At 39.7% G+C, this 26,051-nt stretch overlaps 5 protein-coding genes across 7 annotated transcripts; 2 read left to right on the forward strand and 3 right to left on the reverse strand.

Annotated features, from left to right (window-relative positions):
- Nucleotides 1-84: 84 nt before the first annotated feature.
- LOC141835140 (uncharacterized) lies at nt 85-2,057 on the reverse strand. The gene is made up of 3 exons (XM_074722566.1): nt 1,801-2,057; nt 1,382-1,651; nt 85-283 (listed from the first exon to the last, which is right to left on the reverse strand). The coding sequence occupies exons 1-3, from the start codon at nt 2,021-2,023 to the stop codon at nt 228-230; spliced, it is 549 nt and encodes a 182-aa protein (XP_074578667.1). The 5' UTR covers nt 2,024-2,057; the 3' UTR covers nt 85-227.
- An 814-nt stretch (nt 2,058-2,871) lies between these two features.
- LOC141835137 (putative protein phosphatase 2C 68) lies at nt 2,872-4,425 on the reverse strand. Its single transcript, XM_074722562.1, has 4 exons — nt 3,963-4,425; nt 3,535-3,882; nt 3,331-3,436; nt 2,872-3,245 (listed from the first exon to the last, which is right to left on the reverse strand). Exons 1-4 carry the CDS (start codon nt 4,311-4,313, stop codon nt 2,935-2,937), a joined length of 1,116 nt encoding a protein of 371 aa, XP_074578663.1. The 5' UTR covers nt 4,314-4,425; the 3' UTR covers nt 2,872-2,934.
- A 2,300-nt stretch (nt 4,426-6,725) lies between these two features.
- LOC141835139 (tropinone reductase homolog At5g06060-like) lies at nt 6,726-11,212 on the reverse strand. Of its 3 annotated transcripts, XM_074722563.1 has the most exons (6): nt 11,107-11,212; nt 10,817-11,024; nt 9,891-10,107; nt 9,668-9,774; nt 7,023-7,203; nt 6,726-6,930 (listed from the first exon to the last, which is right to left on the reverse strand). In XM_074722563.1, exons 1-6 carry the CDS (start codon nt 11,205-11,207, stop codon nt 6,833-6,835), a joined length of 912 nt encoding a protein of 303 aa, XP_074578664.1. In that variant the 5' UTR covers nt 11,208-11,212; the 3' UTR covers nt 6,726-6,832. The 3 variants fall into 3 exon arrangements, with proteins under 3 accessions (XP_074578664.1, XP_074578665.1, XP_074578666.1); XM_074722565.1 differs by lacking the exon at nt 9,668-9,774 and having other exon boundaries at nt 6,874-6,930; XM_074722564.1 differs by lacking the exon at nt 9,668-9,774 and having other exon boundaries at nt 6,726-7,203.
- Nucleotides 11,213-18,642: 7,430 nt separating this feature from the next.
- LOC141834887 (aspartic proteinase PCS1-like) lies at nt 18,643-20,372 on the forward strand. The gene is given in 3 exon segments (XM_074722276.1): nt 18,643-18,771; nt 18,774-19,996; nt 19,998-20,372. Coding segments are annotated over 3 exon segments (1,320 nt in total). The 5' UTR covers nt 18,643-18,713; the 3' UTR covers nt 20,037-20,372.
- A 2,925-nt stretch (nt 20,373-23,297) lies between these two features.
- On the forward strand, nt 23,298-25,127 carry LOC141835366 (uncharacterized protein At5g02240-like; the record flags this gene model as incomplete). The annotated part of the gene is given in 3 exon segments (XM_074722810.1): nt 23,298-23,528; nt 24,745-25,016; nt 25,091-25,127. Coding segments are annotated over 3 exon segments (514 nt in total), but the record flags the coding sequence as incomplete, so codon positions are not given.
- Between the last annotated feature and the right edge of the window lie 924 nt (nt 25,128-26,051).

Here is a 26,051-nt window from a genome sequence, read left to right on the forward strand (position 1 = left end):
CCTGCAGAACAAGTATCTCATACAAACTATTAGTTCAACTGATTCCAGGTATCACACAATACACTTTCCTATCAAATATGTAATCCACACAGACACAAAATGATCCAGTTACTGATTTACGACAAGCAGAACTTGACAACGAAGAAGAAACATTCATTTTTTGGAGACAAAAACCGAAACACGACCACATAACACGGGTATGATATGCATCTGTAACTCGATAGACATCAAGAATGCAAAGCCTTCTCTAATACCTCTTGCAGTTGCCCGACCTTGTAAGATTCTGTTACACGAGGTGCCAAAAACATTAGCAACTAAAAGAGAGAAAGAGAGCCTAGAAAAGTTTGAAGCGGAGCGAAATGAGTATTCACTTTTGACGACACTACGGTGAACCACTAAATATGTCCAAAGCGACTATCCTTTCTAGTTTTAGTACACACTCTCTTGTCTATCTTGATGTAGAGATATGTCGTAACTACGGTACCAAAGTCGGCTAATGTTCATTTTGTTCTAAAATGATTACCAACATATGAAGACATATAAATTTAATGTAGCAAAGATGAGAATTCTAAGATGGAGATATATGGAGTTGCAAAAAATGATAAAACAAAAATTTCTAGTATTCGAAAATTATTATGTGCAACTTCAATAGATAATAAAATGAAGAGAAAAAACGATGGTATGAACATGTTCGAAATAAGAGAAGAGTTGAATTGCCTTGTTTAGAACTAGATAAGATAAAATTTTTCAATCCCAAATAGGAGAGAGACCATCAATACAAAATTATGATATTGGTTCCACAACAAGGATCCATTGTCTCAAATTGTGTAGTTCAACCAATCTTCACTATTAAATTCTAAAACGATTACTAGCATATGACAACATATAAATTTAATGTAGCAAAGACAAGAATTCTAAGATGGAGATATATGGAGTTGCAAAAAATGATAAAACAAAAATTTCTAGTATTTGAAAATTATTATGTGCAACTTCAATAGATAATAAAATGAAGAGAAAAAAGATGGTATGAACATGTTCGAAATAAGAGAAGAGTTGAATTGCCTTGTTTAGAACTAGATAAGATAAAATTCTTTCAACCCCAAATAGGAGAAACAGACCATCAGTATAAAATTATGATATCGGTTCCACAACAAAGATCCATTGTTTCAAATTGTGTAAGCTCAACCAGTCTTCCCAACTAAATTCTAAAAGAATGAAACTTCTGAATTCTTTGTTTATAACGAATGAACTCATAATTGTTTAGTGCGATCGCTATACTGTGTCTGTTTATCCTTAAATGTGTTTATGATACGATCATGTGGTAAGAGTTTTATTCACTCTGAAATCAACAAGTTCTCAAGTTCATTGATTGGAGTCTTACCGACGACGATCTCACAGCCACCAAAGAACTCTCCGTCGATGTAGAGTTGGGGGAAAGTAGGCCAATTTGAGTACTGCTTCATTCCCTGGCGTAGCACTTCGTTCTCAAGTATGTTCAGCGCCTCAAAAGGCACGTTAAGGGAGTTCAACACCTGCACCACAGTGTCGGAGAAGCCGCACTGAGGGAATTCTTTGGTTCCCTTCATAAAAAGCACCACTTTTTGCGATTGCACAACCTTATCGATTGTCGATTTCAGCTCCGGACTCAAACCTAAAGCAGAATCAATCGGAGAAAAATATAATCTCAAAACTAGGAACAGAACATACGGGAACCCTAAATCGATCTGACAAAAAGGGGGAGAATGAAGCGGAAGATGCACGATCGGCGGTGAAGGTGGGATCGTAGGAGAAGGATCTTACCGGAGGAGCACCTCACGGAGAGAGACGGCTCCAGGGTCTTCGGCCTCAGCCGCCGCCGCTGGTCGATCAGAGTGAAGTCGCTCCGATTGTGCGGGAGACGGCGAGAGACCGAGAGGGAACTCGTGACTGCGTAAGACGACCTGAAAGAAAGAGGGCCGAGGAAGGAACTGGGAGGAGAGAAGATGGCGGCGGAAGCGACGGCAGCGGCGGCGAGTGAGGCCATCGTCGTTGAAACGGCGTCGAGGAGACGTAGTCGAGGGAAGACCGGAGCAGATGGTTATTAAATAAGCAGAGAAAATTTCATTTTGAACCTCAATCTTTAAGTAAATTACAGTTTGAACCTCCCAGGTCGCGTTCCAGCTCGCGTACCAACTCGCGTCTCAGTTCTGCGGCAAGAATGGATACACGAAAGAAAGGAAAGAGACAACGCCATGGCCGCCGCCTTCCAGTCGATCACCACCAAGGCCTTCGCCTTCCCGTCTCCGGTGAGGACTCGGACGTCGTTTGCAGATCCCAACCGCTCCCTCCGCCTCCTCTTCCCAATCACCGTTCCCACGCCGCTCTAGAGGAATCCCACCTCCGCCTCCAGTGCCTCGCTCATCGAGGCCGGAGAAAGGAATCCGCCGAAACCACCGACGATCCAACCCTAACCAAGAAAACGCGGCGGCGTGCCACCGAAAAAAACACCGCGAGGGGAAGAATCCACCACCGCCTGGGCGGAAGGCGAAGAGGCGGACTATGACGACAATCTCGACTTCCCCTACGAGTCTCCGGTGGGATCCGCCCGAGTTGGCCAACGTCGCCATCTCACACTTGCGCCTCCGCGGCCGCGCGGCCTTCAACGGGGGAGGTCGGCGACGACGACTTCGGCGATGATCTGGTCTACCGCGTGAACTTGGAGAAGGTTCAGACGCGCCCTAAACCCTGAACGCGAGAAATGATCAAAGAGGCGTGGAGTTGATCTGATGATCATTCTTGCCGCTAGCTTCCACGATTTCTGTTTGGATAGTCATCGATCGAAAGTTGGCAGGCAGAATCGGATTCTTGGGAAGGAAAAAAAAAGAAGACAGATTTACAGAACATGATCTTCCTTTCAATATTTAGGCAGTTAAATGATACATAAAGAGAAGAAATCTAGATACATGTTGATTCTTGCAGTGACTTCGCTGGCGCTCTCAGGTCGACGACGACGACGGTGACGTTGTCGGCGCTGTGCCTTGCGAGCGCCAGCTTCGCCAGCAGCGTCGCCGCATCGGAGCACGCCTTGTCGCTGTTCAGCGCCCTCGCCCGGTCGAGGCACGCGCGGACCACGTCGCAGGCCATCTCGTTGGTCACCACGTCGAACAGTCCGTCGCTGGCGAGGAGGAGGAACTCGTCCGCCTCGCTCCGCTCGGTCACCGTCACCTCCGGCTCCGACGTCACGTAGGGCTTTAAGTAGCCGTCGCCTGTCCACATCGGAGAAAAAGAAGGTTTAATTTTGAGGATGGGGGAGAGGATGGAGGTTCGCCAGCCAGCTGGGGCGAAGCTTACCTATGGCTCGAGACATGGCGAGCACGCCGAGAACTCGAGCGCCTTGCCAGTAGATGACGCGGCCACCGGCGGCCTCGATCCGGCTGAGCTCATCCGGCCTGTCTGGCTGCAAGAACCAGAAAGGAGGGAAAAAGATTCAGTCGCCGATACAGAGAATTTCGTCTGCAGAAGAGGAAGCTACGATTTCCTGTGGTTTATCGTTACCTTGTGATCGGAGGAGAGCGGGACAGGCGCGCCGCCGCGGCAGAGGACGGCGCGCGAGTCACCGCAGTTGGCCACGACGATATTTGAAGGCCCCACGACGGCGACGACGGCAGTAGACCCGACGGTGTCGCATTTCAGGGTCCGGAGCTCGCAGCGGCAGCGAGGGTTCGCCCCGCTGGAGCCGACGCCAGCGGCTTCGACTCGCCGCGCGACCGCCAACGAGTCCATAAGCGAGAAGCTCCGCTTCATCAACTCCGTCCACGCCGCCGGGGATGGCGAGCCGGGTCCCAGCCTCGCCATCTCCTCTCCCACCAGTTCGTGCATCCGATCTCGGCACAGACCGGCCACCTTCGAACAGAAACATCAGATCGGTAAGCCCTAAATTTCTCAGACGGAAAAGAAAAACACAAGCACGCGATGGATCTCACATGGGAGCAGCCATGGCCATCGTAGACGCCGAAGAAATGGCGAGTCGGTCCCGTCCGATCAAAATCAAGACGGACGGAGAAGGCGTCCTCCATATCTCTACTCCGGCCGCAAATCGACATCACCCCGAACGCCGGCCGCTCGATCCCCGTGCGCGGCGGCTCCCCAGAGCAACTCAACCGCCGCCTCTTTCCCCCCGCCTCCGCCGCCTGATCCGCGGCGTCGGCGACGAGCCTTAACCGTCGAATCCCCATCCGACGCCGCCTCGCAAAGCGCGGCACGGCCTCGCGGGAGGCCGCCGAGGCCTCCTTCGCCACTTCGGCCACCACCACGTCGCAGCAGATCTCCGCCATCTCCAGGATCCAAATCTACAGAGGCGAGGCCCGGCGACGCCTCATAAAGGAAGAGGGAAGGGGCGAGGCGGGCGACAGAAAGACCCTGCCGCGGGCAGATGACTCGACGATGCCCCTGCCCGCGCGTCGCCATCGCCCGCCCGGGGACCGCCACGACTCCACGAGGTACAGGTGTTATCGACGTCAGCAGAGGCGCCGCTCATCGTGACCGTCCACCGCTCAGGACGCGTGGCGTTCGCCACGAAAATCGTATCTTATCGTATCTCCCGGACAAAATTTCATTCTGCCCCATATTCTATCACCGTCTTCTGTTAACTTCAAAGTATTCCAGAATTCACAGTTTACGTCCTGGATTTGCTACGCAAAATTAAAAATATCACGTTTCGACAAGTAATACTGTAATATTTGAAACAAATAGGGCGAGAATAAAAAAGTCAGTAAAATCTTAGGAGGGGCTAAGTGAAGTTTTGTCAATCATTCCACTCTCTCTGTGCAATGAATTCCCGTGGTCTGAACCACGGCCACGTGGTAGAGAAAACAGGCGACACCGGAAGCAGTCGCCGCAGAGTGGTTTTCTGAGCGTTGGAGATTTCCAATCAGGATACCTTACGTGTTCCACCTGCTGGGGCCCGCTGATGGTTAGACATTTTCAAGATATCTTAAATTAATATCGAAATATTAATAAATAAGGGATATTTTAATAATGATATATATATATATATATATCATGAGAGCATATTTTTAAAACGATAATTTTAATGAATCGTATATTTAATTTCTACTAAAATTTGAATTATAATCTTCTTATTTACTCTCTTAAATATTTTTACACCTACCTTACACTATAATATTCTTTCTTGAAAGGGCCAAGAAGGGATATTTTAATAATAATATTGTAACATAAATTAAATTTTAAGAAAAGATAAATGCCGACGGACACGGGAAGATATTTTTAAAATGTGTCACGAAGCGTGCGTGGAAAGGAAGGTTGGTTCATCGTGATGCGCGTGGAGAAGCTGTGAAGGTACGGTGACACGTGTCTGACATGGCGTGCACTCAGATGTGATTAATGAGCTTCGAAAGGTACGAGTTTAGCTGGCACAGCATTTAATTAGTCTAATTGATTGATTGATTGATCAAACTCCCAAAAGCCAAGGGAGGGTGGGTCAGCATGGAAGACTGGTTGACCTGGTGATTAGTGTATAGACTTAGTGCGGGGTATGTGTCATTAGTGCAGGTCAACAAACCTTAAATATTGACTAGATGACATAATTAAATGGGGACACCTGTCGTTAAAAAAATGATAAATTTTAATTAATCTCATTAATTATCTTTTGGAGTGACTGATCCTATAAAAATTTTCCGGATCATTAAAATAAATAGAATCTGACCCATAGAAATTTTTCACCGACCACTAGAATAAATCGAATCCGACCCTATAGAAATTTTCCACCGACCACTAGGATAAATTGGAAAGTGCACACAGCGACCAGTCCAAACGTTCAACATCCTTTGATTGCGCTCCCCATTTAAAGGAAAAATTTTTATAAATACGTGGTAGTTGGAGATCGAACCGCAGGTGCCTGATGACAACCTGGATGTCCTAATGCGGCACCATGCCCTAGGGATAAAAATTATAGTGGATAAATTTTTTATAATGATCGGTCCCACCGTCGAAACGACCACATATAAAAAACCCCCTAAGAGATTTTTTAGAGGTACAGTACCACTATGTTGATAAGAGTCTATTGTCCAAAACAACATCCCAACCAACAAATATATGTTGCTAAGATGACTCAAATCGTAACAGCACCTCAGTCAAAAATACATGTTATTAAGAGGACTCGAATCTCGAAATCTCAGGCAACACATGTCTCCATGCTTACCACTTGAGATAAGGCACTTCAACAAACTGTAATGGATAAACTTTTTATAGTGATCAGCTCCATCGTGCCCCATATTAGAAAATCCCCTAAGAGATTTTTTGAAAATATGGTATCACTATGTTGATAAGAGTCTACTGTCCAAAACAACATCTCAACCAATAAATACATGTTGCTAAGATGACTCGAATCGCAACAGCATCTCAGTCAACAAATACATATTGTTAAGAGGACTCGAATCTGAAACCTCAGACAATACACGTCTCTATACTTACCACTTGAGATAAGACACTTCAACAAATTATAGTGGATAAATTTTTTATAGTGATCGGTTCCATTGTCGAAACGGCCCCATATCAGAAAACCATCTAAGAAATTTTTTTGAAGGTACAATACTACTATGTTAATAAGAGCCTACTATCTGAAACAACATCCTAGCCAACAAATATATATTATTAAAATGACTCAAATCGCAACAACACCTCAATCAACAAATATATGTTATTAAAAGGACTCGAATCCGGAAACTTCAACTAACACACGTCTCCATAAAAGGCACTTCAACGGGGACACCTGTCGTTCATGGATGACTGGTTGACCTGGTGATTAGTGTATGGGCTTAGTGCGGGGTATGTGTCAGTAGTGCAGGTCAACAAACCTTAAATATTGACTAGATGACATAATTAAATGGGGACACCTGTCGTTGAGCTGACTAGGAAAGTGGAGTTTGGTGACTACACGAAAGTGGATACATAAATAAGAGTTTCACCGGTTCATATTGGTTGAGCCACCGGTTCACTAATTCTTCGAGTTAATCGCTACTGACCTGTGTAGTCAAAGCCGTTCACGGTCATTCCTCCATCGACAGAAATTATCTGTCCGGTTATGAATGAAGCAGCAGGCAGGCAGAGGTACGCCACCAGGGACGATACTTCCTCCGGCTCTCCGAGTCGTCCCAGTGGCGTTCGATCGACTATCCTTTGGACGAAATCTTTGTCGGCGATAAGCTGAAAAAAGAAGAAGAGAGCAAACTTCAAAGCATGACTGTCTAACCGAGTACATAATCATAGTTCGAAAGCATGACTTAAACCATGATATTTAGAGTATTTATGACTATTTAAACAGACTTAATTAGTTTTAAGTATTTATAAACGGGTACAACTCTCAAACCCAAACAAAGGAGAATTGTTTTAGGTATCAGACAGACAAATGTTATGTATATGTCAATCATAGTGAAGTTAGCTATATGAAATCTTCTACTTTATTGGACTTATCCCCTACGAGATCATCTAGATTTTATTTTATCATTACTAACTAAATCAGCAGACTAATAAATGATCCATTATTATATTGGTTGGGGAATGTTATGGGTGCGGAGAACGGGTCTCGGTGAATCAAATCCGATAGTGTCCCATAGGACGAGATTTGGGACTCGGAGCCCCACCACAACTGAGCTCTCTATGTGACCAGATTCGGTCTGGCTCAAAGAGATCGAAGCGAGCCGAACCCCCCCGTGTGCTCGAGCCGAGACGATCTATTATGGTGGGTGACCGAGTCAAATCTCCTCGCAGATCGAATCCGGGTCCTTAAAGATACTTCTTCCTAAGTCCGATCCGAACCTCCTCGCGAGTCGAGCTTAGAATCAAGTTAAATCATTCCCCGGATCGACTCTCAAATCGGGTCGAGTCCTCCTTCGAGCCGACTCTCGAATCGGGTCGAGTCCTCCTACGTACCGACTCCCGAATCGGGTCGAGCCTTCTTTCGAGCCGAGTCCTCAGGAGAACCCGATCCGACTCGGTGGCCCAATTCCTTGTGAATTCCGCACACATCCGATTCCGGGGACCTTTGACCCTCATTGCCCTGTTTCGTTAAAGACCACTCCTCTCGTCATACGGTTATGAGTAACGTCTCCCTGACACCACTATTAATCATGGTAACACTCTGACAGTCGTACATCAAATGACCCTTCAACTGCAAGTCAATGAGGTGACACATGCTCTGAATATCCCATTCCTTCTGACCAAACCATACCGCTGATGGGACCTCTACCCTACCCACGATGTGACGTGACTCCCCGTTTAGAGACATATAAGGTTGGTCCTTCAGAGGAGCCACGATGTGACGTGACTCCCCGTTTAGAACATATATAAGGTTGGTCCTTCAGAGGAGGGAGGTATGCACTTACACCATCTCCACTTTTTCTTCATTTCCTGCCTTCCTTCTCCCTATCTCTCGGACTGACTTAAACATCGGAGTGGTCGAGCCAGAGCAACCCATGACCTTCCTTCTTACAGTTGCTGCGATTGCAGGTTCTACTAGCTTCCTAACTCCTTCCTCTCAAGACCTCACTCGGGGAACATTGCAAGGGACTAAAAAGAATATCCTAACAATCACACAACTGAGACTACATAGGAAATGTGTCTGAGAAAGTTATGCAAAATCTGATTGTGTGGTCTCACTAAGGCTATACTTGGGGAATCCCTAAACTTGCTATCTCTTGATCGTGTGGTCTTGGGACGTGTAAGGTATGGATACAGTTTAGAACCACATCCATGCGCCAAGGGAGGTTCGGCGCTTCTGCTAACTAGGTGTGTGAACCATTCTGATGGCACCAAATCATCACTGATTGTGGTAACATGATCAGTACCCTATCACTGCAAGAACGTTTGGCAACTACCCTACCTATTGCCACCCTAAATTCTGTGACTGATAAGGATTCAATGCATTTAGATTCAGTGCATGTCTCCCTTGTCCTCTAACCCAGAACATGAATGAAGAGCAGCCTAGTAAATGACCCATTAGAAATTGGTTGTCCCAAGAGGGAACACAGAGATCAAAGCATCGAAGGGGACTAAAAAGGATATCCCAACAATCACACAACTGAGACCATATAGATAATGTATCCCTCATTTCATTATGCACCTAGAGGCGCAATCAAGACATGCATAGTCGTTCACATGTCTCCAAAATAGAAAACAGAAATTTTGGAGTCTCATGTACTCATCAAGCAGTCAAACCATTCTAGAATAATGTGGCAACTAAATGTCTTTCATACTCTGATATTCTCTACTTTAAAAACAATTGATTGATATGGTAAAAAAGTCACAATCCCTGTTAGGGATCTGATGGAGGAGCCTATTCAATTATACATTATTCTGTGTAGTGCTCAAGTCTCATTCCATAGGATAAAATTCTATCACATAGTTTAAAATATCCTGAAAAATTTTAAACTATATGTTCAGAAAATAAATTTAAGGAGTATAGACCGAAAAACTTATCTATGGATAGAATATAATGTCAAAGCATGCCTCCATGATACAAAAAAACTTAAATTTTGGAGCCTTGTGTACTCATGAAGTAATCAAGCCATTCTAGAATAATGTGGCAAAGGTGTCTTTCATACTCTAGGGCTCTTTACTAGGAAAACAATAAGGTTAAACAAGCCACAACACTGACGAGGGAGGGACTTACATGTTCCACCAAGGAAGTCTTGATGTACCATGGTGCAACAGCATTGACTCTAATGTTATCTTTTGCCCATTCACAGGCCAAGTTTTTTGTAATTTGATTCATTGCACCTAAAAGAAACATAGTGATACAAAAATCCTCTTAGAGATAAAAAATAAACTTTGTCCTGTTACAGATGGAAATAATGAATCCATAGAAGTATCCACAATTGTTAACAAAGCATTACCTTTGGTTGCTGCATAAACGGAGCCAGTATTTAAAGCTACCACCCCAGCAACAGAGGAAATGAACACTATACTTCCTACCCCAGATGCTTTAAGAAGAGAATGTGCAAGTTGGCAAAGATGGTAAGCTGACTCAAGGTTTGTAGCCATGACCAATGAGAATTCCTCTGCACTATAGTCAACTGTCGGCTTCCTTACATTTGTTCCAGCATTGTTTACCTTTATATTTAACAATCAAGCTTTAAATTTCCAGTTTAAAAAATGCAGCAAGAACATAATAAAACAAGGATGAAGCCTAGCGCATCCAAATCATCAAGAATACTCCTGTTTTATTTTTCGGATATCACATCTCAGTATTATCAAGTGACATGGTATGTTTCAGTAATTTTTCCCAACAGCAAACATGTATCACAGCTTAATATGTTGTGGTGTTACATTAGTGCAACAAAGCGTCAAAATTGTTAATATGTCGCGATTTTTTGTTTAGTACTTAACCAACAATGACTAGTACTACAGTTTCATTTAAATAGGACCTATAGTTCAATGTTATAGGTGTCAAGATTTACTGATTAGTGTTTCATTAAGAGTGGCTGAATGTCAAAATTTTATATAACCGAGTGTGATGATTCATGATTCAGCATTTACCAAATGCCACATTTTGTTGTTTAGTGTTTCATAATGTAGTTTAGTATTATCAGGTGTCACGGTTTAGTGCAATCAGAAGAGTATCGTGTGTCACTAGATACTACAGTTTCTACAAAATCTCTATGCATTCACCAGATGTGTGGTGAATGGGGGTTCATCCTAATTTTGTGCGCAATATGCAGATATTGTTTCCCCTCGATGAGTAGTTATTTCGATTGTTACAGATAAACCCTAATTTCCCATTTAGGAAAGCACTAGAGGTTGGAACATCACAAGCACTTACAAGGATGTTGAGCTTGCCGTCGAAGGCAGCAGAGACGTCCCGGATCAAACGCTCTCTCTGCTCCCTGACGGAGAGATCGCAGACGGAACCGGTGACGCGAAACCCTAGGGCCGCCCATTTGCTCAAGCACTCAGCGAGCTCGTCCTCCTTGCGGGAGCAAGTGTGCACCGACGCCCCCAATCTCGCAAATTCCTCCACCACTGCGTGCCTTTTGGACCGAGCAATAGTCAGGAAGTGGGAAAGAGGGAGGGATGCGATTAGGAAGAGAGAAAGGAGAGGAGGAGACGCACCCGATGCCTCTGGTTCCTCCGGTGACGAGAGCTGTGGTTCCCTGGAGAGTCCATCTCGCCGTCGCACGGCTGGCGCCCGCGCCGCCGGTCACTTCTCCCATCGCTAGGTCCGCCGTCGGGTCGACGGATGTGGCTCTCTGCTTTCGATTTGTAGCGAACGGGCTGACCGCGCCGGTAACGGCCCGGACCCGGTCGGCCCGTTTTCTTAGAATGGCTCCAAGTCAGCCCAAGTTACAGGCCCGCTTAATATTTTTTTAAATAAATATTTTAACTATTTTAAAATTCACAAAAAAAAAACTATAATAATTTTTTTAGAAACAAAAATATATCTTTTTTATCAATATTTTCCACTTTTATTTTTAAATGTTTAAATCGGATCTAACACATATTGCATTTGGTCCCCACTAGGTCATGCCTAATTTGATCCACAGATTGAGTTACCCTACCCGACTCAACTCGTGAATTAGGTCAGCCCAACACAGCCTAGATTGTATTGGGTCATTCCTGACTCGATCCATGGGCAAAGCAACCCTTGTCCAACCAAATGAACCAAGCTAGCTCGTCCTAACGCAACTAAGATCTCGTCTAAAGAGGGTATGAGTGGATTAGCTTTATTACACCTCTAGGATAAGAGACCATGAGGACTCAAAAGCTTCTCTTCTACTTCACTCAATAATTTTGTTTGCGAAAGTCTCAAAGTTATCATGATGGGAAACAAACAACACTCTACGTGATCCCTAAAAGTAAACTCCCTCTCCGCTCCTTTTACGAGTTCAACCGCCAACGGCCTACCCATCATATCAATCAAAATCATGATTCTCCAATGACATACTTAGACATATCAACAAATATTTCATATGATTAAGAAACGACACCTAAATTAATCAGATAATACAATACAATTTGACTAAATATAAATTACTATTTACAAAAAAGATTTAAAATATATTAAAAATATATATAATATAAATCACATGTGAAATTACCATAATGTGTACATGGAGATAGTACAATGTCACATGTAAAGAAATACTCTCACTTTGTCATCACTTTGTCACGTGCACACTTTTAAGTTTAGGGCAACTTTTATTTTTAATTTAAATTATTAATAATATATGTCCATTATATATATATTTTTTATCTTAATCATAAAAAATAAAAATTATATCATTGAAACTTTTCACTCTACCAATTTACTGTATCGAATAAAATTATGTCGCGAATGGACCATTGTCACTTCTTCTATACTAATTTATTTTTATTTTTTTAATCTAAATTTCTAATATTTCGAATTGAACGGTTGTAGAGCATCATATTCTATCTAGATATTAGAATTATGAGTTAGAATACTTCAATAAAAAAGTAAAATTCATCACCCTAACAGTTTCATGATCATCTGTGAGAAAGTAAATTGAAAAGTTACAGTTGACCACGACAGAGGAGAGTATTACCTTGACTTCATTGAAATTCGATCCTTGTCCACTTCAACAATTCTACATCGTCATAATCAACTCAACTATACTCCGGGAGCTGTGAGCCACAACATAGTTGCACTAACCATGACGCTATAAAAAATCATCAAATGATCCTACCGTTGTACCGTACCTCTAAGGGGCAATTTCTAAACTACTTTAGCTATCTTGCCTAGGAGTGTCCATAAACTTTATTGGAGCATTTTTAATATATATTTAGTTTCATATTTATTTATTTATTATTATAAACATGATTTAATATGAAGAAGAAACAAAGTCTAAAGTTTGCATAAAGTTCTTGTCCTTTCACCTTCAAAAGTGTGAATGATTTGTAAGTTTCTATTGTGTGCAATGCATTCACATGTCTACTGAAATGACTTGCCTTTTCACCTACTGACCATTTGATTCCATCACTTGACCTAAAATATCTAAAGTCAAAATCTCGACTCGAATTTCAGGGTAAAATGTCAAACTAACATCTTTACATTTTATGAAATAGCAAAACATCAAACCATAATAATTTAAGTTTATATTTTATTATATTTTTATCTATATTTAAATAAATTTATTATATTATATTATTATTAATTAAATTTATTTATCTATTTTCTTATTGATAAATGCGCTTATTTATGACAATCTAATATTAACTAATTGAAATATATATGTATTAGTCTTCTTAAATATATATCTACATCTTCTTGACACATCTTTACTTTTTTTTCATCAACCAGTGCAATTTTAATTTTACTCTAATATTCTTATTTTGTATCCCATCCAATTTCATGTATTGTCTAACTCTTATGGTTATACACGCTTTATAGTCGAATATTTAATTCTATATAACATAGCATGTTTAATCATTATTTTATAAAACCTCCTCCTTAAACGTTGAAGGTGTCTTACGATTACAAATAATATCTAACGTCCTTCTTCATTTCAATTTCAACTATATATATATTATATCATGTATAAATTAAAATATCTTTATCAACCTATGCATCCTTTTGTAAAAAAAAAAATCTTATATATTTAAAACTTTTAATTATAGATAATTCATTATCTTCTTAATAATTATCTTACTGCATTTTTACCCTAATAAAGGACATCCCGGTGTTTGAAGCTTTCGTCAATGTGGGATTGTGGAAAAGGATCGGATTACATTAGTATATAGTCTTATCTTGTATTTTACAAAAAGTTATTTTCGCTTCCAACCTGTAACCTCAATACGTAATGATATAATTGTTAAGATAGGAGATGATGAGTTGTCTGTAATTAAGAAGTAGTATTTAGATCATTTTTGTAAGATAGTCAAGGGATTAGAAAAATATCTTACATATAATATAAACAGGATGGTTGAAATGAAAGTGTCAGGTGTTTTATATGATTGTAAAGTACTTCTAAAACTTAAAGAAATATTCTGTAAAATAACGCGATTAGACCTACTATGTCATATGATGCTGAATGTTGGGTATGACTTGAGTATATGAGCAGAAAATGAAAATGACTTGATGCGTTAGTCGATCCAATTTACAAAATCTGCTTATAATTTCTCTTTGTACTTATTTTATCTCGGACTCGAACTTAGACTCAAACTTACTCGTCTAAGTGCGTCAGCGATCGATATTTTTATGTTTATCCTAATCAATCAACTTGTGATTAGAACCCTTGTGAAATTACTTAGTCTAATCATTATCGAGAATGATTAGTGAGGCTAATCTCATTTCGAATAGAAACAAAGGTGTAATAATTGTCATCACTTGGCGTTTTCTTTGCGGTCTTAATCCCCATTTAATTGGCTGTTTCCCAAAGAGACAGCTGCAATACATTTGGTGTATCTATCTATCTATAGAGCTTCCATTTTACTATTTTAAGTGACGAATGTAGGGGAAGAAAACATAGAACGAAACGCGAAACGAAACGAAAGAGAAGGCGCATCCTTTGTTACTAGAGGCCCGAAACGAAATGGGAAACACCAAACGAAACGGGAAAGGAAAGGCGCATCCTTTGTTACTATAGAGAATTTCGGATGCCTGAATCACTTCCGGATGCTCAGAATAGGAATAGTACTATTTTTTTAATTATTATTTTTTAATTTTATTTATTTTTTATTTATGATTAAGTCATTTAAAATTTTACATTTAAGATTTAGAGGTTAAATTATAGTATTAAACATAAAAAAAAAAATAAAAAAATATAATTGTATGTCGGATAACAACCCGGTACACCCGGTCTAAATATTTTTTATTTTATTTATTTTACTTAATACTATAATACAACTCCTAAATAATAAAGGAAAAAATCGTAAATTGCTTAATCGTAAATAAAAAATAAAAAATAGTACTATTTCTAGTACGGACATCCAGAAGTGATCCGAGCGCCTAGACTTTTCTATCTGCACCGCATGTGCACAAACAGACACGCATGATATCTGACCCAACTAAATTTCATCCCTTCCGCACCCAAAGCTTAGCCCAATGCTAAATTCAAGTCGATTTTTTGAAATAAATAAAATCTTAAGAGTTTTCCAAATCAAAGTTGAGCTAACGTGAAAATCAAAGATCAAACATAGAAGAGGAAACTCAAATCGACTGCATCAATTGTCATAAGGTGCCCTTCTTCTTCACAAGATGTCGATGATGATAATTTAACGTACTCAAACATTCATGTGGACCCAACTAGGGTTTAGCATGGGTCACGCTACTGTTTCACTCCTCCAAATCCATTAAAGACAAACGCACACTTACTCTTCTTGTCCTTCTTTAGCGATGGACCGCACTCGACTGGTTAGTTCGACCGATTAAACTAACAACTAAAGGTCGACCTAATCCAACCAAAGTATCCTAATTAATCGAATCGAATCAGACCTTTTTTTAATCGAAAATCATAACTAAGAAAGCAACTAATGATGTCCCTAACTCAAATAGGAAAATATTGAATTGGGATCGAGATAAATAATAGCTAATTGTTCAATTTAATTTGAATAATTAATTATAAAATGTAATTTTTTAATCTAATATGAGCACAATAAATAAATTAATAGGTGCCAAATTCAAATACGGGTCTCTATGTTCAAACTATGATGTTACATGATTTAAATTCCATTAAATGATTACTATTTGAACTCGATTAAATATTCTCTTCTAATTTTTATTTTTTTATAATCTAGAATTTCAAACTTTATCTTAAGACAAACAAGCTTTGTCTGATTATTTATTGCGCTTGGTTCAAAGTTATTATTAATTATCTATTAAAAATTATCAATAAAAATCTTATTTAATTTAACTAATAAATGATTCAGCATGTCCGCCATGTGAAATATAATTTGATATGTGATTACCTTGAAAGTGTGAGGGTTTTTTAATGATTTTGATGTTGATATTTTTTTTCTGAAATTACCCTCTGCAACCCATCGACAACGCGCGAACGACATTAGTTGTTCTTTGCTCACGATGGGGAACAAGGAAGCAAGGGCGACGAGTTGAGGTCGTGAGAGAGCAAGCGACGATGGCAAGCGAAGGACATGAGGAGAGGACAACACAATGAAATCTCAGTAGGTCGTTGTGCGTGAGGAGGTGATATCGATGATCTACGGAGGGGATGTGATGCACGAATGTCATAGATTGTTCTCCGCTTGCGATGGGAAAGAGGGAAGCAACAACGAGCTGAGGTCATGAGAGGGCAGATGGCAACGACATAGTGAACTGGTGAATTATAAAGTGAATTTTAATTTTTTAATTTAAATTTTAGTTAATTAATTTAATTAAGGAAATTTAAATAAATTTTTGAAATTAATTAAATTATCATATTAATATATGTATAAATTTATTTTAAATTTAAAAATTAAAAATTTAATATTTATTTATTTATATATTTTCAATCTATTGATTATTATTAATATTATTAATTTAATTTAATTTATTTTAAAAAGTAATTAAATATCAAATTAATTTATTCTAAAAATAATTAATTATTTAATTATAAAAATATTTAAGATTTAATCAAAAGATAATATAGTAAATATTAAATTAAATTATAATATTTGAATCAAATAATATTATTATATATTATTTTTTATAATTTTATTTACAAAATTATTAATAATTATATAATTAATATTATATATGATAATTTGAATCAAATATACTTTGTAGACAGAAGTCATCCTCAATTTTTAATTCTAATATATTTATTTATTTTTAAATATTTTACCATTAGGAACTCTAATTTTAATTTTTTATCGTATATAATAAATGCCTTCAAGTAGACACTAATATCAAATTTAAATAAATAAAATACGTAGAAACAACAATTCAAAACTTATCCAATATCAATTATTAGAATTTAAGACAGAAAGCAAAAGAGTATTTTTTTAATTAACAAAATAAACACTCCACTTATAATTTAAAGATAATTAAAGCTATTCTAAAATAATATAATTTTAATCAAATTTAGTTTAAAAAGGTATTATTATGGATAATTTTTAAAAGAGTCTCCTAATAATTAAAGGTGATTTTCTTTCTTTATTTATTAATATTTAAATCTGAATTAAAAATAGAATAAATACAAAAAAATTTTGTATAAAATACAAACGATTGTTTTTCAACGCAATGAAGTCTAATTTGGACACCAGCTATTATTAGGTCTTAGGCTTCTCTTATAAAAATATAGTCTTCGTGCTCCCTGACCTAACACAGAATCTTATTCTATCCAAATCATAATAATAAAAATAAATAATAAATAAATAATAATAAATTAAGATTTTATTTTATCTCTCAATTTTTTTTAAAGAAGATATTTGGCAGGTGAAAAAAACACAATAAAATGTGTTTGGTCTTATCCAACAATCTCTAATGATCTCTTCCTCATTTTTAAATTTTTATTCACTAGGGATGTAAATAAATTAAATATTCATGAATACATTTAATATTATAATTTGATAAAAATTTATTTATATTCATTCCGTACACATAAATTAATTAATTAAATAAATTTAAATAACTCATTAAATAAATAAACAAATTTAAATATTTATTTGTTCAACTAATTTATTAACGTTCATAAATAATATTCATGTATAAATTCATAAACTTTATCCATCAATCAACTTTTTATTAACATACTAAATAAACAAACTTCTAAAATAAATAAATAAATTTATATTATCAAATTCAATAACCAATCAAACAAATTTAAAATGTAAACATTCAAACAATTAAATAAGAGTTTGATAATATTTAAACGAATCCAACTTAAACCAAACTTAATCAAGTTCAAGCTCATTTAATTCATTTTATATTCAACTCAATTTAACTCGGTTATCTTGTTAAATATATTTAAACACTATAAAACAGACTTATTTACAACTCTTTTATTCACTAGCAATTTCTTATCTATTGTATTATTCTTTTGGAACTGAGTTCTCTTCTTTTATGTGTGACATACATATATCTTGTTTTAGTAAAAATTAAAAGTTGTTTAAAAAAAAAAAATAAAAAATGATATGTTTTGCTTCTCAAAATGTTTGTTTCCTTACTTTGGAGTATCCTATTTTGATATAAGAAGAATCAAAATTAATCGGACGAAATTTAAATATATTATAATTTAGAACAACTCATTTCATAAATAACTTTCAATAAATCAAAAGTGCACGCCGTTCAATTCTCATCGAGGGACGCACATCGAATTTCGATCCTTATTTTTCATAAAAAATCCTTCTTTTTTTTTTGGTCAAAATTTGTAAGAACTGAAGAGAAACACAACACGACACAAATTCTCGATCGATTTTTCTTCTTCTGTAAATTATTATTTTGTTTTGTGAAAAAAATATTTTACTCCTGTAATTATTTTTTTTATGGAAGCAAAAAAGCAAAATGCATCACTTAATTCCTGCGGTGGAAAGATCATATTTATCGCCACAAAATCAAATCACAATAATTCCAGAAAAGATGGAAATCCAATCCCATCGCCATCGTCACAGTTCGTGATCATCACACGGAAACTTCACAACTGCTCTTCGTCCTCGCCCTCTTCCTCTCTACCAACTTCCTCTTCCTCTCTACCAACTTCTTCTTCTTCTTCTTCTTCGGATTCCATCACAATCCACCGTTTTTGATCCGAATTTAAGCAATCGCCATGGACGCCTCTGTTTCGAGCTCCCCTCTTCCTGTTCTATCACTGCTGCTGCTGCTCTTCATGGCTTCTCAGTCTTGGAAGCTTCCGTTAATGGCGGAAAGGCGGCGCCTTTTTCGCTCGCGCTGCCGCTTAGAGCCCAAAAGGCGCTGCCTTTGTCGTCGGCGAACAAGCTCCTGTTCCGCCACAACGTCAGCCTCACGGTGGCGCTCGCCGTCGGGACGCCTTCGCAGAACGTGACCATGGTGCTGGACACCGGCAGCGAGCTCTCGTGGATCCTCTGCAACGCCAGCGGCGGGCCGGCGTTCGAGCCCCGCCGCTCCGCCTCGTACTCCGCCGTCCGCTGCGGGTCCTCCACCTGCCGCGATCGCGGGCGCGACCTCCCGATGCCGCCCGTGTGCGACGCCGGGGCGTGCCGCGTGTACCTCTCCTACGCCGATGCGTCCACCGCCGAGGGCGCGCTCGCCACCGACGTCTTCCGGGTGGGCCGCTCCGGCCCGACGCCCACCGTGTTCGGTTGCGTAAGCTCCGCTTACTCCTCCGCGGCCGACGGCGGCTCCGACGCCGCCGGGATCCTCGGCATGAACAGGGGATCCCTCTCCTTCGTGACCCAGAGCGCGATCCGCCGGTTCTCCTACTGCATCCCCGACCGCGAAACCGCCGGCGTGCTCTTTCTCGGCGCGGCGTCGGCGGCGGCGCCGCCCTTCCTCCTCCCGCCGCTCAATTACACTCCCCTGGTCCAAATCTCCCTCCCCCTGCCGTACTTCGACCGCGTCGCCTACTCCGTCCAACTCGACGGCATCCGCGTCGGCGCCGCGCTGCTCCCGATCCCCAAATCGGTCCTGGTGCCGGACCACACCGGCGCGGGGCAGACGGTGGTGGACTCCGGCAGCCAGTTCACGTTCCTGCTCGGCCCGGCCTACGCGGCGCTGAAGGCGGAGTTCTCGCGGCAGACGCGGTGGAGGCTGACGCCGCTGGGGGAGCCCGACTTCGTGTTCCAGGGGGCGATGGACGCGTGCTTCCGGCTCAAGTCGACTGCGCCGCCGCCGCGGGGGCTTCCGGGCGTGGCGCTGCTGCTGCAGGGCGGGGCGGAGGTGGCGGTGGAAGGGGATCGGGTGCTGTACCGGGCGGAGGGGGAGACACGTGGCGGCGACGCCGTCTGGTGCCTCTCGTTCGGCAACTCCGACCTGGTGCCCATGTCAGCCTACGTCATCGGGCACCACCACCAACAGAACGTTTGGGTCGAGTACGACCTCGAGAACCGCCGGGTCGGGTTCGCGCCCACCCGAGTGCGACCAGGCCAGCCGAATCCTTGGCGTCTCGTGAGCAATTCGGTTCGATTCGGCTCGATTCGATGGGATGAAACCACTTTCGGATTGACTGGATGACCCAATCTCCTTCGCGAAGTTGTCAATAGTGTGCCGGTCAAAGTTGACTTATCATTCTATATGGTTCGACTAAGATCTAAGGACGAAATGGATGTTAGATCGCGCGCATGTGTGTGTCTATACTGTCGATTTTTCGAGGTATCGTGAAAATAGGTTTCGATGTTTTGTTACCAGTAATATCGTAATGAAAAGAAGTCAAAGCGAGAGCATTGATAAGTTGTGTGATTTATCGAATGAAGAGGTAACTATCGATCGATTGATACTCATGATACTAGCGATAATAAAGGAATCTTTGTATGTTAACATAAGAGAATGGGAGAGAGGGGATGTGAAAGGGAGGAGAGGTCATTTTGGAATCTCTCCTTCGACTAAGAAAGAACACAAAAATAATAATAATAATAAAGGATTTAAATTAGTTGGGATATCACAATGCTAGAATTTGACGATAGAATAATATAAATTAATTTATTATTTTTATTAGAAAAAAGTTTGGTCTAAGTTCGTGTCCACCTCTATATAGATCCATCCGGTTGGAAATGTGAATAGAAACAAGAAAAAGAAAATGAAAGGATAGAGAAGATCCTCATATGAAGAAGTTTTAGTTCCACATTGGTAGTTGAGGGGCAACTTGATTGATTTATATTGTATTACAAACATTGATGTTGTGAACAAATATATGGGGAGATACTTTCTAATTGATTTGCCGGTAACGATCTGTGCTTAATCATTTTGCCGGTCCTGTCGTTGTATTTTGGGAAACAGGTGTCCTTCGTGACCTCTAAGCACCGTCAGAGGGGACGAATCTGTTTTAAGGAAACTGCGTTAAATGCAAACCTCGACATCATCCTTTTCGACCTCTCGGCTCTCGACAATCGGCCACTCGGCTCTCGGCTCGGCAGTCGGCCATTCGGCACTTGGCTCTTGGCAATCCGTCACTCGACACTCGATCATTCAGCTCGACAACTCGATCACTCGACTTGGTAGTCGATGACTCAACCACTCAGTTCTCTCTGACAAAGATTGTCAAACACAACCCTGTATCACCAACCTCAATTGTCATGGACCACACTGATTCATGTCACACTCTACCTAACATCTCATATTTTTAATTCTTGAAACTAGATGATCATGCTCTATTTGAATATTAGATTTGTGGACTGCAATACGATTACTTGACGATCAAGAGGATCCACTAATGATTTGTATGGTATCCCATGAACTAATAGAATAGAAAAAAAAACCGTGCATTAAAATATATAATAAATTTTAAAAAAAATAGATAGATGATTTAAAAATATATTTTATAAAAAAGAAAGATTAAATAATTGATAAATATCAAGTATCGCGTTTGAGTAACATGGTTGATATGACGAGTCTTTGTTGGTCTGACATGGTAAAAAAGAGTTAATAATCGATTCGAGCTAGCATCTGACCTGGTATGTCGAATGGTCAATGGTCAAACTGTGCTTTGACTAATCTAGTAACATTTTGGAAGGCCCAATTACCGTAACATTCAGCTCGACCACATGCTGCTATAGTTCGGTCGCTCAAACAGCTCGGTCATATGCTCTCATAGCTTGATTGCTCAGTTGTGCATCTCAGTCACATGTTTCTCACAGCTCGACCGCTCAAATAGCTCGGTCACATGCTGCTACAACTCGGTCGCTCAGTTGTTCAGCTTGATCATATGCTCTCCGACTTCAGGTTCAGTCAGCTCAGTCAGCTAGCTACTAGCTCACAAATAATCCGACCTCTCTTCTTGGCTCGAGATCCAAGAGAAAACCAAGCTTATCATCTCTGCCAAAAGGGATAAGGATGGTTACTAAGTTTTCAAACTTGGTTCCCTAAATTCTCGCACACTTATGCTCACAACCGTCAGATGAAGATAATCATCTTTGCTGAGACGTTGGATGATTAGAAACCGTTAGAAATCGTGTCTTTAATGACGCATTATTAATCCATTTGACAGCTAATCATAGACGTTACTTCTCGAAGATCGTGCTCCTCTAGTTGTTATACAACTCCCCATAGGTATGAAGGAAGCTCTCTGTGGAATTCTTTACACACGCATACTACTTCTTCTTCTTGATTTTTGTTCTTTGCTGACTTGAGCGTCGGAGTGACCTGTCGAGAATCCCCGACGCCTCGCTGACCCATTCGCTCAGCTCTTCCTTGTCAGGCTCCTTCGTTGGCAGGATCAGCAACGATTGAGGTAGCATATTATTGATTGGTGGTTTGACCGTCGATGACATCCAACCGAATAGTGGTCAAATGGACCAACCCATTATGGGATGAGCCAACACATCATATGGTAGAGGAAGACAGGTCGGTTCACTATTTTGGCGGATTAGAAAATTTTCAATCCAATCAAATTCAAAATGGATTACAAATTAGGCAGACAAACTCATGAGCCTATTTTAAAAATTAAAAAAATATATAAAAAGTTAAAATTTATATGTTTGGATTGCGGAGTAAGAGGATTAAGTTCATGAGTTTATAAAAATAAAAAATATATAGAGATAATAATGAAAATTTTAAGTTTGGTTAAAAAATATATTGAGAAAATAATGAAAATTTTAAGTTTGATTACATATTACATGGTTCAAAATCATGAATCTATTAAAATTTTTATTTTTATTTTAAATTTTATAAGAATCATGAACCAATTCAAGCACATTGTGAGCTAATCCTCTGGCGAACCAACTCATTTGAATAAATCTTAAAATGAATTTATAAAATAATAACCTAATCTATTTAATTATTTAATGAAATGAATCAATTCAACATATTTAATTTAAATTAACGGTTCTAGGCTCGAGTCGACACTAGAGGTAAAACTAGCAATGAATATAAGTGGGAGTTCCGAACTGTTATGTATTAGGCAATTTCAATCTCGAACAAGTAAGGGCAATGAGTTGGTTACAACGCAGCAAGAGGGTAAAGGTTCGAATCCTGACGAAGTCATTGCCAAGGGAAATGAGTCAGCGAATAAGATTATTAAATAAAAATTAAAAGAAATAATTTATTCTTTGAGTTAATTTTTTATATTGTGTACTAAAATTAATAATATTTTTCTAAAAAAATATTAAAAAGTGTGCATAAATTCCAAGAAGAAATAAAATAAAATAAATTATTTTAAATCTTTAAAAAAAATGGTGTATAAATTGTGATTCATTTCGCGCCTGTCGCAGTACAAGCAGATAAGGTGGGGTTGCTGCCGCTCTGATGGCGATGCCGATGCCGATGACGATGCGCGTCTCCTTCCTTGCCAACGGTTCTTCCGGCTTCGCCAAGATCTCTCAAGGTCCTGCTTCCTTCTCGCTCTCCCGCTTCCCCAGAGCTTCGACCGCGAGGGGGAGAACCAGGATCGTGGCAGTGGCCGACGGGTCCATCCTCTCCGTCCTCGTCACCGGCGCCGGCGGAAGAACAGGTGCCTCGAAAACTCACTTATTCCACTCGTGCCACCCTTATTGAGCTCCGATTTCACCTTGATTTTGCTCCGCCGTGTTTCGATCAATCGTAATGGACCTGAACCATAGACGCGGGAACACGACTGATCTATCACTAGGGTTTGGGGACCTTGGTTAGAGAGTAATGATGGGAATCACTATTGGAGCAGACTTGTCAGTGGCTTTCGTAAAGGAACTGTCTTGCTTGCTAGGTGTGCATACGAGAGTAGACGGAAATGTAGCTGGGTTGGGCACATACACTGGATCTGGAAAGAAGCATTAAACGACATTGACCAATCTGAAGCTTTATCTTTGTCATTGGTACCGCATATAGTAATTAGGGCAGGGCATGGATTGAGACTGACAATGCAATTTGCGCTTGACTGTTTGTGTCAGTCAACACGGGAATGAACGAGTGGCTAATGGAGTTTCCCAATTAAACGAGTTTGTAAAAAGGGACTTTAATATTACAATCTGTTTTAGGTGCTATACAACTTCAATTGGTGGTTTTTAAATTTCCGATTCCATTGCGGTGCTGAATTGTTTCTCTTTTCTTTCCCCGTCACTATTCTAGCTAGTGATTCAGTGACAAATGGTCTTTCTGGGAAGCTCTCTATGCCTTCCACTGGTTGCTCTACACGTATATTATAGGTCCCTTTATACTACCTAAAGCAGTTAGTATGTGGTCACATCTCTTATTTGTTTTACAATCTTACATGTTCCTCCGTGGCACCAATTTTCAGGATTGAATATCGATTTATTCAACAAGTGGTTACTGTGGCTATTTGTGTGTTGTGGAATACATAAGAAAGAAGCAGCCCCTGATCATCCAAGGAGGAACAGTCAAACTCAAAATTACTTGATAATAGCTTTTCTAGGATATCTAATTACCCAAAGTAGCTTTAGTTTATTCATGTGGTCTTGTTCCTCAATTTTTTTTTGTTAACCCTTCACTTTGCCCTCAACTCATGTCTTGCACAACTTACCATACAACTAGCTTTGCAAAATTCAGTGAATTGGAACTAACAGGAGTGTCCATGTGTTGGGCGGATGTAAATATACTAGGTCAGATAGGAATTTTTGCTAGTGCATCATATTTGAGTACACAGACATCCCTGTTATCTTTTATATTGCAACATTGGGTATTATAAACCTATTCTAACATCACATTTTGTTTTTGTTTATTGAAAAACTTAGGCCAAATTGTTTACAAGAAGTTGAAGGAAAGACCAGAACAGTTTGTTGCTAGAGGCTTAGTTAGGACAGCAGAGAGCAAAGAGAAAATAGGCGGTGCTGATGATGTTTTTATAGGTGATATAAGGAACGTAGATAGTATCCTTCCTGCTGTTGAAGGTATAGACGCACTCATCATTCTCACGAGTGCTGTGCCAAAGATGAAACCAGGATTTGACCCAAGCAAAGGTGAACCACCTGAATTTTATTTTGAAGATGGATTATATCCTGAGCAGGTAGCAATTAATTCGTAATATATATTTCCAATTTCATCTTTGCTTTCCTTACCTAATGACGTGTCACTATTTAGGTTGATTGGATTGGTCAGAAGAATCAAATTGATGCTGGTAAACCACTGTGTTCCTCTCCTCTCTCAATACTCACATGTATTTGTCCATACTATTAGAATTTTGGGATCATAATTGTAATTATAAATGTCATGTCATCAATTAAATAAGTCAAAATTTAATGTGATCAAAATTATGTTTAAAGAATTTGACTTAAGGGCTTAATTATCATGAATATAATAATGTGGATACCATATGTGCAATTTCTAATTTATTGAGGGGCTAAATTAGAAATATGCAAAGTTGGATAACTATAAAAGGAGTTATGGTCCCAGTTTGTAGAACGATGCTAAAGTTTTGTTCCCCATCGACAAAACTCTCTGGAATCTTAGGAAAATCTGCAAATTGAAGATCTTGACTCTAGATCGACTCCAAACCATGAATCCTGGTATCCTTCCATAATTCTAATTATTATACTTGTGATTTCTTGAGAATTGAGTAGAGTTTAGGGTTTTATATTGAGGTTACCCTATCAATTTTTCCTACAATGGTATCAGAGCCAGGTTATTCTAAATTCTCAAGAAATTATTCTATTTTAATTGTTCATACGACTACTGTTCTATTCTGTTTGTCATCTGTTTGTTCATCGTCGGACATGGAGAAATTAATTTTGGGATTTGGCCGTCGGAATATAGAATAAATCGACTAAATCTAGATCGATTTCTGACGACATAAGAAATTCTGATGGCATAAGTGATCCACGATGAATGATCATGTTGAGACGAGAAATCGTCGGAAATTGCTGTTGAAAATCACCGTTGTTAGAAACTGTCTTCTTGAGACAATCTGGTGTTGACGTTGGTTCGGTCAGAACGACGGCGACAAGAATTCATTGTTTTATTATTACTATTATTTTTTGGACGGTTGCGTCAATTTTGAAGATGAGCAGCGACGTGGTTTTCTTGCGTCGGTTTGGAAACGACG

This window comes from Curcuma longa, chromosome 9 (assembly GCF_044706935.1).
Source record: "Curcuma longa cultivar G26 ecotype Majalengka, Jawa Barat chromosome 9, ITB_CL_G26_1.1, whole genome shotgun sequence".
Classification (NCBI taxonomy): domain Eukaryota; kingdom Viridiplantae; phylum Streptophyta; class Magnoliopsida; order Zingiberales; family Zingiberaceae; genus Curcuma; species Curcuma longa.

Coding starts and splice junctions, on each gene's coding strand:
- LOC141835139 (XM_074722563.1), bottom strand. CDS start 11,207: ATGGGAGAAGTGACCGGCGGCGCGGGCGCCAGCCGTGCGACGGCGAGA. Junction 9,775..9,890: donor CGTTTATGCAGCAACCAAAG/GTAATGCTTTGT, acceptor TGTTTCTTTTAG/GTGCAATGAATCAAATTACA. Junction 6,931..7,022: donor GAACGGCTTTGACTACACAG/GTCAGTAGCGAT, acceptor ACTTTCGTGTAG/TCACCAAACTCCACTTTCCT.
- LOC141835140 (XM_074722566.1), bottom strand. CDS start 2,023: ATGGCCTCACTCGCCGCCGCTGCCGTCGCTTCCGCCGCCATCTTCTCT. Junction 1,652..1,800: donor CTCCGTGAGGTGCTCCTCCG/GTAAGATCCTTC, acceptor ATTCTGCTTTAG/GTTTGAGTCCGGAGCTGAAA. Junction 284..1,381: donor TGGCTGTGAGATCGTCGTCG/GTAAGACTCCAA, acceptor CTCGTGTAACAG/AATCTTACAAGGTCGGGCAA.
- LOC141835137 (XM_074722562.1), bottom strand. CDS start 4,313: ATGGCGGAGATCTGCTGCGACGTGGTGGTGGCCGAAGTGGCGAAGGAG. Junction 3,883..3,962: donor ATGGCCATGGCTGCTCCCAT/GTGAGATCCATC, acceptor TTCTGTTCGAAG/GTGGCCGGTCTGTGCCGAGA. Junction 3,437..3,534: donor CGCTCTCCTCCGATCACAAG/GTAACGATAAAC, acceptor TGGTTCTTGCAG/CCAGACAGGCCGGATGAGCT.